The following is a 12,708-nucleotide window of genomic DNA, read 5'->3' on the forward strand; positions in this document are numbered from 1 at the left end:
TTTTGTTCTTACCAGCAGGGATTATGCCAATCCTTATATTGCACTGGACTAACGGTGCTTTGGGATTATTTTGATCTATGCCAGAATCCTTCTGTATTCTTCCAATTAGACCATGCATCACTTCACTGAACATTCCGTCCCCACCAACACAAACAATACTGCCAGAAAACACAAGTTAGAATGCATGCTAACAGTCAATAAACACATTAAATGTTCCAATTAGCACAGCCACCACTTACGATCATCACTTTGTTCTCCCTATTCACCTTTATGATTTATAAAAAAGGGACAGTCAACTTAAAACATTATATTTCAAACAAAAAACAAGATACACCTCTACCTCGATATAACACTGTCCTCAGGAACCAAAAAAACGTACCATGTTATAGGTGAAACCGCATTATATCGAACTTACTTTGATCCACCAGAGTGCGCAGCCCTGCCCCCTCGGAGCACTGCTTTACCACATTATATCCAAATTTGTGTTATATTGGGTCGCGTTATATCAGAGTAGAGGTGTAGCTGCAGGAACTACAGGAGTCCCCCTGCCTCATTCTGTAACTTTACAACAATTTTCTCCTGTTTTTCAAATGTGCTTTTTCTTTCCCCTGTTGCTTTGTGAACACAGACACAAACATTCATGGAAACTAACTATACAAGTAAAACACTGAAACAGACTGTACACAGAGCCCTCAAATACAAAATTAAACAAAGTAAAAATTCCTCCCCTCTTTTTTAGTTGCTGTGTTTATAAACAATTTGTAAGTTAACATATGCAGTTTTAGATAGAAGTATGATATTTGTATTCCTTTAATATGTAATATAATTCCACTTAATGTTTTTTTCTATTAATTTTATCAACTTTACTTAATATGCTACATCACACACAATTACTATCAAAAGACATACTTTGAATCCTGAAATGAACATTTATACATTTTAAAACCTTACAGTATGTTTATAAAATGGTAGACAATTGGAGGTTCAAGTCTCAAAAGTACAAAGGCTTACATACTAACTGAACTGACTTATCCTTCCTAAAGTGGCCGAATCCTGAAATCTTAAATTGTCTTGTTACACAAAAGCATTAAAAAAAAAAAAAGAGTTGGATATATCAAGATTACAATCCTACAATCTGACAACAAGTAGTTTTACATGTCTTCAGAAGAGTTTGTTTTGCAAAATTAATCCAGTTTAGCTGGAGTAGCAAGTATAGTTAAAGCTCAGGACAGATAGACTCAAAGTCTGTAACCAAGAGTAGCACCAGAAACAAAGCATTACATAATATCTGGTCTGTGCATAAATATTAACAAACCGCACTCCCTTAAAAGTCTTAAAAGGGCACAGAAAGTTAAATTTAAAAAAATCTTCTAATGGGATGCACTATGAGAGCGAGCCTAGTCAAACCTTCAGAAAATTGTGTATTAAGTCCCCAACATACACATACAAGCATTAGAAAGTAATATATGAAAACAAGTGGATTAGTACAATTACTCTCTAGTTTGTTCAGCGTATACTCTGACGTGCAGCACCTATTTCTATTTTGCACCCATTTCTCATGCAGAATACTCCTATTGCACATTCTGCACCATCTGTATGAAACAGACCAGTATTGGGAATAGGCACTCACAGTACAGATCAGAATAGAATTTGTCCTCATCATCATTCAACGCATACAGGCTATTATACTAATATACTTTTTCATGTTATTTGTTGATTACTTAAACATTTCAATTCTGTTATCACTGAACTGCTGCACTATCAAACTGATCAAACTCTTGGCACAGAGTAGAAAAATAAGCAGTTAAGAGAAACTTCTATGCAGAAAATCCACAAGTGACATTTATCCTTTGAGAGAACCCTATTTTTGCTCCAGTACTGGAGTCACAGTCCTATAAATATATGTTAGCTTCTGCTCAATACTTGCTCTCTACGCCAAAACATCTTGTTTTAAAAGTAAAAGAAAGATACAGTTTCTCAGTTGTATATTATTGAGCTACATTATACCTCAACAGAGAAGGCAGTTGCCAGTTTCTCACCTCCTTAAGTATATTCTATACCCAGTCAGACCCTTGACAAATTCCTGCCCCAACTCTAGATTGGATCTATAGCGCTGTAGAATTGGTTTAGAATTAATGTAGGACTGATATAAAGATAATATTATCCTGCTCTCAACTAACAGCAAGTACAAATTCAATATTGCCTGGATGAAACAGATACCTATCCTTTCTGAGGATAATCCCCAGGGCCAATATAATAGAGACCAAGAAATTCCTGACTTTGACTCAGACTGGAAGTGAATACCAGAATATCAACGTACAAAAAATTGTGCTTTAGTGAAGAGTTTCCATCTAGAGCTATTGCTCGTTTTAAATAATTTCTTAATAATTGGCATCCTGGGGCCTGGCTATTATGGAGAGAAGTGGTAGCAGTGACAATTTTTATGCTGAAGTATCTAATGAGATAGAAAAAAAATCCTTTCAAACCTAACTAAATAGCTAAACAAATATTTGTGGCAGTCATGTATGCAGTGGGAACCAAAAAGGGTCAGAAGTGCAGTCAGCTTGATAACTATCACACTTTCTTCTAAAGATCAGACCTTCACTGTATCTGAATTATCTACTGAATTACTGTAAGACAACTTTTTTGCCTTTTTTTTAAATCTCGTTTCTTTTAGTCAGACTGTCATAAACAGATAGTTAAGGGTTAAGGTCTGTTTTACCTGTAAAGGGTTAACATGTAGTACCTGGTGACCACCTGACCAGAGGACCAATCAGAGATAAGATTTTTTCAAATCTCTGTGGAGGGAAGCCTTTGCCTGTGTGAGAACTGTTCTTAAATCTAACAGAGGACAGTCATGTCTCCAAGTTCTCCTGGAGTAGTTTCTACTAATTAATAGTGAGTATTAATTAGAAAGGCAAATTAGTCTTATGATTTGATTTCTATATTTGCAATTGTGTGTTTGCTAAAGGAAATGCTTTATTCCTGTTTGCTGATATTGCTTTTACTGAGAAAAGGGGGAGGGGGAATTCTCTCCAGAGATTGATAAGGTTATACCCTATGAGTGTCCAGCTTGGGCTCATAGAGATTCTGTATTTTCTTTTTGTTCTCTTAATAAATTCTTTTCTTTCCTTTGGACTTGGTTAATTCCTTCCCTTGGGGAAATTCAGGGGAAGGGGAGGGGGAAGTGGGCTGCTTCCCTGTGTGTAGAGATTCAAGGCGTTTGAATCCAGGCAACTCTGTCTCCAGAGCAGGCTGGAGAGAGGGAAGAGGGGGGGAGGTTCCTCCTCTGTGAATTGATCTGTGTTCCCAAGGGGGGAAACAGGGGTGTCCCGGCCCACGGAATTGACCGGGTGGTGGCAGCCGAAGGGGAGACCTACCCTAAGATTTTAGGGTGGGGGAATACATGCTGGTCCTCACTTTGAAACCCCCCAGTTTCAAGTGAGGGTGCAGACCAGGACATGGTAGTTTAAAGGGAAACCAAGTCAGGTCCCCACATTGGAGCCCAACAGTTCCAAGTGGGGATGAGACCTTTGACATGGTGGCAGAATACATGCGGATCCTCACTTTGAAACCGCCCAGTTTCAAGTGAGGGTAGACTCATGACACAGACAGTTCAGATTTTTCTCTCAGCCAAATCAAGGAAGTTCCAATTAAAAATCTAATGTTCTATCAAGTTAGAGAGATCAAATGAGATATTCAGGAATAATAAAGACTACACACAGGGATATCTGGCTCTTTCTTAAGGAAGACTTTGAACAAAATATTGGGATAGGTCTTACACGCATTAGGAGCTACTATATTTGGTCACTGCTACTCCCTCATGTTTTCAGGGAGGGTGTGAACTCACTATGAGGATTGCTGGGTGTTATTTACAACATATACTAGACTACATTTTCAGAGGGTCAGTTTCCCTTTATACAGGTGTATAGATGTATCCGCCCAACTGGCTTATAAACATGAAAACAGCACTTCAGCCCACCTGTAAATTCACCTCTTTATTTTGGAGCTATCTGAAACCTATTTTCAAACATCCACTCCATAACTTCTCCAAAAACACAATTCCCCTAAACTTAACAGGCCTCATTTTATCCTAGAGTAGAATTTTTCTGGGAAGTCAAAAAGGAGTTTAAAAATATGTGGTGTTGAAATTTTTTTTCTGTTGCCATCATAAAAATTATTCAATATTTTGGTTCATCTCTCCAAAATGGCTTTGCCTACAAAGTCCAGGTTTTATTTTTCTGGGCTTCCTCAAAAGAAATATATTAGTATTCTGATGGAGTGATGACTGGTAGTAGTAGTAGAGTTTAAAAATATATCATGCTTGTGATAGGATGCATATAACTCACACTAACATGTGGAAGTGGAACAGAGGGACAGGAAAAGCAGAGAGTCTTTTATCCATGTTAAACTTTACAGAGGAAATTTTCAAAAGTGCCTAAGGGATTGTATTTTAAACTATCCTCCTTAATGCTTTCCTTTTCTAAATATAGAACTTAAAAGGCTAAAAGTTTGTGATAACAACTTTTGGCTAAAAGACTATGTTTTTTAGTACTGGAAATCAAAATCCAGTCCAATGATTGGCATACCGGTATGGCAGAGATGGAAAGGATCTCCAACCATAATAAAAATGATGATAAGTTCATTGACATATGGGTAGACTTTATAGATATAGCGGAATATCTTGGTGAGTCATGTTATGACTCCTCCTTCCCTTTCTTCTCTATATTCTTTCCCTCAGTCTTCTCTATTTTTATTATTTTTTCTATCATTTGTATTTAATTTTGTGTGTAAAAGTTAATGATTGGTAGTCTGATCCTCTGTATGGTAACTTTCACTGTAGTGTTTGGGTCATTTTAAATTATAACGCTTTTATATTCAATAAAAATGCGGGGGGAGAGACTAGATATGGTTACTTACTGTAAGTGTGGTTCTTCGAGATGTGATGCAGACATGTATTACACTTAGGTGTCTGCACACCCAGTGTGTCAGAGCCAAAGACTTTTGCCTAGCAGTACCCGTAAAGGGGCAGTGCGTGTGCCTCCCTCCCCCGGGTATATGAGGCGGAGCCACCCCAATTCCCTCCCCCAAATTCCTTCACACTGAAAACCCATGAGATGAGACTCCAAGGAAGAGGGGATGGAGGGTGAGTCAGGAAATGCATGTCTGCATCACATCTCAAAGAACTACAGTTACGGTAAGTAACCGTTTCTTCTTCAAGTAGATGCAGATGAGTATTCCACTTAGGTGACTCGAACAGTACACCAAACCGGAGGCGGGGCTCAAAGTCTACTGCAATAAGGATCACAGGACTGCCCTTCCAAGACCTGCATCCAGTCTGGAAGATGCAGTAATAGCATAATGAGCCATAAATGTATGTATGGACAACCATGTGGCTTCCCTGCAAACATCCAGTAAGGAAATGTCACTATCTACATCACTTGTGCACTCGTGGAGTGAGCCTGTATCTGCTGAAGACGTGCAGTGAAAGGTATCTCTCATGCAGCCTTGATACAGGATGTTATCCATCTAGAGATGTCCTGTGCAGAGATCGCTTGTCCCTTCATGTGGTACGCATATGACACGAACAGGCGAGATAAAACATGCAGCAGTTAGTCCTGTCTAGATAAAAGGCTAGACATTGCCTGATATCAACTATGGAGGTGCTGATCTTCTGGGGAAGACTGCAGCTTAGGGAAAAACACAGGTAAAATCAGATGAAACAGAAACCACCTTGGATAAAAACTTTGGGTGTGGTTGCAGCGTTACCTTCTCCTTGGAGAATTGTGTGAAAAACAACTTGGCTATGAGGGCCTGCAACTCGCACACACTTCTTGCCAAAGAGATGGCTATCAGAAATGTGGTTTTCTGAGACAGGACAGGAGAAGATGCAAGGGGCTTGAAAAGAGGGCCCATCAGAGCCACCAGAATTGTGTTTAGGTCCCACAATGGACAGACCAGAGGATAAGTGGACAAGCCCCTTTAGAAATCTCATCACCACAGTATTAGAAAAAAAAACTGACTTCCCTTGAATTGGGGGATAGAATACTGATATTGCTGCCAAATGCTCTCTTGGTGAACTGAGCACAAGACCCAATTTCTGAAGATGCAACAGGTATTCCAAATTGTACTGGATGGAGGCCTCTATCAGGTGGGTCCCACGGACCAACGGCCACACTGAGAACCTGTTCCATTTCACTAAGTAGGCCATTCTAGTGGAGGACTTCCCACTGTTGAGTAGGACTTGTTGGACAGTTTCCAAGCACTGTTCCTTTTCATTTACTCCATGCGAAAACCACACCATGAGGTACAGCAGCTGACTGCAGGATGGAGGGTTTGGCTCTGGTTCTAAGTGAGCAAGTCAGGACAGAGAAGAAACAATATGGGAGGTTGAACTGACAGAGCAAAAACATCTGAGAACCAGCACTCTTGGCCATGTTGGGATGAGGATGAGTTTGGTCTGATCCCCTATGAGCTTCAAAATGACCAGAACAGGTGGAAAGGTGTACAGAAGAGTTGACTGCCAGCTGCAGCAGGTGGTGTCAGAGAGGGAGCCCTAACTAAGGCCCACTCGAGAGCAGAATAGTCAACACTTCTGTTTTCTCTCATCACAAACAGCTTGATTGCAGGGATTCCTTATGTTGCAAAGATGACCTGTAGAACACTCTCCTTCAGGGATCACTTGTGGCTCAGGGAAAAAACTTTGCTGAGATGGTTCGCGAGATAAGTTTGCATCTCCAACAAATGGACTGCTACCCAAATGATGTCTTCTTCGATGCAAAATTGCCACAGGTTGATCACCTCCAGGCAGAATAACCTGGAATGTGCCCCCTCACTCTCTCTGCTTGTTCACATAGTACATTGTGGTGGTATTGTCAGTGAGTACATGAACTACTGAGTGTCTGAGGTGGTCTCAGAAGGCAGGACATGAATTGTGGAGGGCCTGAAGTTCCAACATGTTGATATGGCGTGAGGCTTCTTGTTCCGACCACAGGCCCTGCACCCTCAACAAGTCCAGATGTGCCCCCCAACCCAGAAGGGAACCGTCAGTAACCACTGACTTGGTCGGAGAGGGCCAAGCTAAGGCGACTCCTTGGCACACATTGTATGGGGATTCCCACCAGAGCAAAGAATATACGACTAGTGGAGGAAGGTGAACCAGCCTGTCCAGAGAATAGGGAGCAAGGCAATAAACCATCCTAAGCCACATCTGAAGAAGGTGAAGGTGGAACCTGATGCATTGGACCACCTGAGTGCAAGCGGACTTGTGGCCCTACAGGCTCAGATGCACACATCAATCTTGTCTGAGAACAAGACTCAGCCATCAAAGGGCAAGTCCTTCATGGCTTGCTGGACATCCAGAGTGATCCCAGAGTTTTGCAACCAGGAAGCCTGCATAATAGTTACTACCGAGGCCATTGCCCTGGCTGAGGTATTGGCAATAGAGCGGATAGTGGGAATGTTTTAGCCACCAAGCAACTTTCCACAACAAATGGCTTGTACTCCTCACATGAGGCCTTGGGCAACTGATCCTCGAATTTAGCCATGGCTGACCAATTGAGGAAAACATACTTGGCCAGCAAAGCTTGTTGATTTTCTATCCTGGCCTGTAAGGTTAATGAGGTATAGATCATCCTGCCCAGAAGGTCCAATAGCTTGGAATCTCCGTGCTTGAACCTACCCTGCTGGGCACTGTTTATGGCCATTATTATCAAGGAATTTGGGGCCAGGTGGGAATAGAGCCCCTCAAATCTATGCATGGGAACCAAGTAGCATTTTTCCACGTGTTTGATCACCAGCAGTACCGAGACCAGTGTATTCTACAGGGTTCTTGCTGACTCAAGGAGTGCATGATTGATTGGGAGGGTCATTCTCCTGGGGATGGTGGGCTGCAAAATGTCCACCAGTTTGTGCCTGTTTTCTTGGAAGAACTATACATGGATGCCCAAGGATGCGGCTACATAGTCTAAAAGGGTCCTTGTACACTTTAAGATCCTCTGGAGAAGGAGAAGATGAACCAGGCAGCTCAGCATCATCCAGCAATGAGGACTAAAGGAGGGAGGACTCAATCACCATATGGAGTAAGACCGCTAATGCCCAGGCTTGTGGTTGATCCAAAGCCACCACTGTCAACCTGGTAGGTGATTTTGGCTTTGAATGGGATGAAGAACAGGATCTCCATGAACAAGGAGCATCCCACTGAGTCTAAGGCAACTGAAACGGGTAGGGCATTGGTGGACAATAGGGGGCTAAGACAAGGACCTCCATCCTGGCCTCAGGGCACACGCCAACCCTGGGAGCCATACCGGTCCACTGGCAGCCCCCCGAATTAATCAGGTGAAAGGGAGGGGGAGGATGACGACTCTGACTCTGAAAGAACTCAAATGTGAAATTGCGGAACTATTAACTAGGGTTTGTAACCTGTCCTTTAAATCAGTTTCTGTACCCAACGACTGGAAGATAGCTAATGCAACGCCAATATTTTAAAAGGGCTCTAGAGGTGATCCCGGCAATTACAGACCGGTAAGTTTAAGGTCGGTACCAGGCAAATTAGTTGAAAAAAATATTAAAGAATAAAATTGTCAGAACATAAACATAGAACAACATAAATTGTTGGGCAAAAGTCAATATGGTTTCTCTAAAGGGAAATCATGTCTTACTAATCTATCAGAGTTCTTTGAAGGTGTCAACAAACATGTGGACAAGGGGGATCCAGTGGACATAGTGTACTTAGATTTCTAGAAAGCCTTTGACAAGGTCTCTCACCAAAGGCTCTTACGTAAATTAAATTGTCATGGGATAAAAGGGAAGGTCCTTTCATGGACTGAGAACTGGTTAAAAGACAGGGAACAAAGGGTAGGAATTAATGGTAAATTCTCAGAATGGAGAGGGGTAACTAGTGGTGTTCCCCAAAGGTCAGTCCTAGGGCCAATCCTATTCAACTTATTCATAAATGATCTGGAGAAAGGGGTAAAAAGTGAGGTGGCAAAGTTTGCAGAGGATACTAAACTGCTCAAGATAGTTAAGACCAAAGCAGACTGTGAAGAATTTCAAAAAGATCTCACAAAACTAAGTGATTGGGCAACAAAATGGCAAATGAAATATAATGTGGATAAATGTAAAGTAATGCACATTGGAAAAAAATAACCCCAACTATACATACAATGTGATGGGGGCTAATTTAGCTACAACAAATCAGAAAAAAGATCTTGGAGTCATCATGGATAGTTCTCTGAAGATGTTCACACAGTGTGCAGAGGCAGTCAAAAAAGCAAACAGGATGTTCGGAATCATGTAAAAGGGGATCGAGAATAAGACAGAGAATATATTATTGCCCTTATATAAATCCATGGTATGCCCACATCTTGAATACTGCGTTCAGATGTGGTCACCTCACCTCAAAAAAAGATATTCTAGCACTAGAAAAGGTTCAGAGAAGGCCAACTAAAATGATTAGGGGTTTGGAGAGGGTCCCATATGAGGAGAGATTAAAGAGGCTAGGACTTTTCAGCTTGGAAAAGAGGAGACTTAGGGAGGATATGATAGAAGTATATAAAATTATGAGTGATGTGGAGAAAGTAGATAAGGAAAAGTTATTTACTTATTTCCATAATACAAGAACTAGGGGTCACCAAATGAAATAAATAGGCAGCAGGTTTAAAACAAATACAAGGAAGTTCTTCTTCACGCAGCGCACAGTCAACTTGTGGAACTCCTTGCCTGAGGAGCTTGTGAAGGCTAGGACTATAACAGCGTTTAAAAGGGAACTAGATAAATTCATGGAGGTTAAGTCCATTAATGGCTATTAGCCACGATGGGTAAGAAATGGTGTCCCTAGCCTCTGTTTGTCAGAGGGTGGAGATGGATGGCAGGAGAGAGATCACTTGATCATTACCTGTTAGGTTCACTACCTCTGGGGCACCTGGCATTGGCCTCTGTCGGTAGACAGGATACTGGACTAGATGGACCTTTGGTCTGACCTAGTACGGCTGTTCATATGTTATGTTCTAATCAGAGCTCCAGGAACTCGGCAACATTGGTGGAGCGACATCAAAGGGAGCCAATTGGCAATCTAGTTCATCCATCGCCTAGAACGTGGCAGAAATTGGTACTCCTGACATGGCAGTACCGAGCACGCTGATGGCACAGGTAGTGTCGGTCCAAATGTAGGTACTGATTCCATGGGTGCTCTGGGGCTCAAGCACCCACAGAAAAAAAAATAGGGGTTGCTCCGCACCCAGGAACCAGAGTTTGAATGTGGAATGTGATGAGTTCTGTGCTGCTTCAACTTCTGCTCTTGGGGAAGGGAATTTATAAACAGAGGCAGGGTGATTAAGATAACAAAAGACTTGTCATTATATTAAATTATGGCTCTTTAGATGACCCTGAAAGCATCATCAGGCACTCCAGTTAAAAGATAGGAAACAAAGGGCAGGAATAAATGGTCCATTTTCAGAAGGAAAAAAGTAAATAGTGGTGTCCTACAGGGGCTTATACTGGGCCCAGTGCTGTTCAACATATTCATAAATAATCTCCAAAAAGGGGTAAAACAGTAAGGTGGTAAAGTTTGCAGATGATTTACTTACAATCATTAAGACCAAAGCAGACTGCAAAGAGTTACAAAGGGGTCACATAAAACTGGGTGACTTGGTAACAAAATGGCAGATGAAATTCCATTTTAAATGAAAAGTAATGCACATGGCAAAACTTAATCCCAACTATACATACAAAATGATGGTGCCTAAATTAGCTGTTACCCATCAAGAGAGATCTTGGAGTCATTTGCAGTAACTCCGGAAGCATTATGTTTCCAGAGTACTGCAAATTTATAAGAATCCTTGTCACCATGCCTGTATCATCCTGAACTCATTCTCCAGCTTCAGAAGTTTTAAAAATTATCTCCAGTCAGTCATCAATGGGACAGTCGCAACTGAATAACGTAGCTGTCCTTAATGCGCATCAAGACAAGACCAGGGAACTAGATGTAAATAAGACTGCTGACAGTTTCATACAGAAAGCTACAGTGAGACATATCGTCTTTAAACTAGGACATTAGTAAGACAGCTTGTAGGTGACTGCAATGATTTTAACAGTGTAATTCATGATAATGTATTTATGTAGTTCATAAGAATTTAATTATTAAAATAGTAAAGATATCAATGATAGACGCATTCAATAACTAGAATATGAAAGAAGTGTATAAATATGCTGAAAATAACCTCTCCCCAAAACTGGCAGAGTACCCTCTTCCACTCCCCAAACACACACACCTCTTCAAAAGCATCCACCAGCAAAAACAAAAGTCAGTGCCTGTAGGCCCAAGTGCAAACAGAGGTACCAGAGTGAATCGACATCAAGGGTGGTGAAAGCCGCCAATGGAGAATCTGTGGTGTTGAATGCAGCGGGGCTGAAGACAGTCCTGTTGCAGAGGTCCCCTGTACCGATTCCATTACCAGCTCCATTCTCACCATGGGGAGGGGAGCATCTGGATGCCTGCCAACAGACCCGAGTGTTCAGCAGTTGGCTCCATCGGATGGGCTATACTTGGTGCAGCCCTGGGAAAGTCCTGGACCAACAGGGAGGTCTGGACCAAAAGGAAGAGGAGTTTGTGGCTACCTTATATGCTGACGACATGGACATAGTTGGTACCAGCATCTCCCTCGTCAGTACAGGACTCAGATACCTGGAGTCTGAACCAGAGTCAATGGTACAGGGTTTCTGCCCTTCCCACTTAATACCAGGGAAGGGTCAGAAGTACCCATGCCATTCTGTGCGCCAGAACCAGTGCCAGTCCGGTCTATGCTTTTCTTGGGGGAGGCAGAGGAGCTGCCCCATGACCTGGGACAGTTACGATTGGTCTCATGAAACCTCATCCTCAGTGGTGACAAAAGAACAGCTCCTCTGACTCTTTGGAGAGGTGCTTGTCCCAAAATGAGAAGCGGCAACGCTCTCCAAGCCCAAGAGCGATCTTCGGCCTGAGGAGGTCCTCAGTACCGGATCAGGCTGCCTGGCCTGTACTAGTAGGTGCTGCATGTGGTGAAGATCCCGTGCCACCTGAGTCCACTTCTTGAATGATCTACAGACTGAACAACACTCTTCAAATTGGGCCTATGTGTGGAAGTAACTATTGGGGGGGGAATCACCCCTCCACACAGAGGACAAATGTTTAAACCCCAGTGAGGGAACTGCTGGGAACACTATCTACTGACTGACTAAATACATACAGTAAACTAGGCTAAGACTAAATGTGAGATTATAACCACACAGAGCTCCGACTACAGCCACAGGCAGTGAGAAGGAACTGAGGGGGGTCATATAGCCAAGGAAGTGGCCACAACCACAAGGCATTAATGCTTCCTCTCTACAGGTACTGCTAAGCAAAAGTGTCTGGCTCCAGCGCGCACACATCTAAGTGGAATACACATCTGCATCTACTTGAAGAGGAACTTTTAGTGCCCATTTAAAAAGCCAAACTGGGCAATTCAAAAAACAACATCATTTTTTAAAGAGCAGCATAAGGACATGTTTCAGTGGAGTACTGCTAATATTCAACATTAATGTTCTTTACAATGTTCTTGCATGGTCTGAATACATTTCCATTAAACTATACCAAACAGATCAATCATTCCAATTATATTTAAAAATATATTTTTATTTCCCCAACACATCACACTATAAGAAAACATAGTGTTCCCTCTAATTTTTCCC

The 12,708-nt window shown here is 41.9% G+C and overlaps 1 protein-coding gene across 2 annotated transcripts in view; it reads right to left on the reverse strand.

Annotated features, from left to right (window-relative positions):
* The window catches only part of CERK (ceramide kinase), a 79,668-nt gene that overhangs the window by 40,368 nt on the left and 26,592 nt on the right, over positions 1-12,708 (reverse strand). For both annotated transcript variants that reach the window (XM_044984593.1, XM_044984585.1), the window contains exon 6: positions 13-158. In XM_044984593.1, coding sequence (XP_044840528.1) covers positions 13-158 — 146 coding nt within the window. The remainder of the gene's footprint in view (positions 1-12; positions 159-12,708) is intronic.

Source organism: Mauremys mutica, chromosome 1, assembly GCF_020497125.1.
Source record: "Mauremys mutica isolate MM-2020 ecotype Southern chromosome 1, ASM2049712v1, whole genome shotgun sequence".
Taxonomy (NCBI): Eukaryota; Metazoa; Chordata; order Testudines; family Geoemydidae; genus Mauremys; species Mauremys mutica.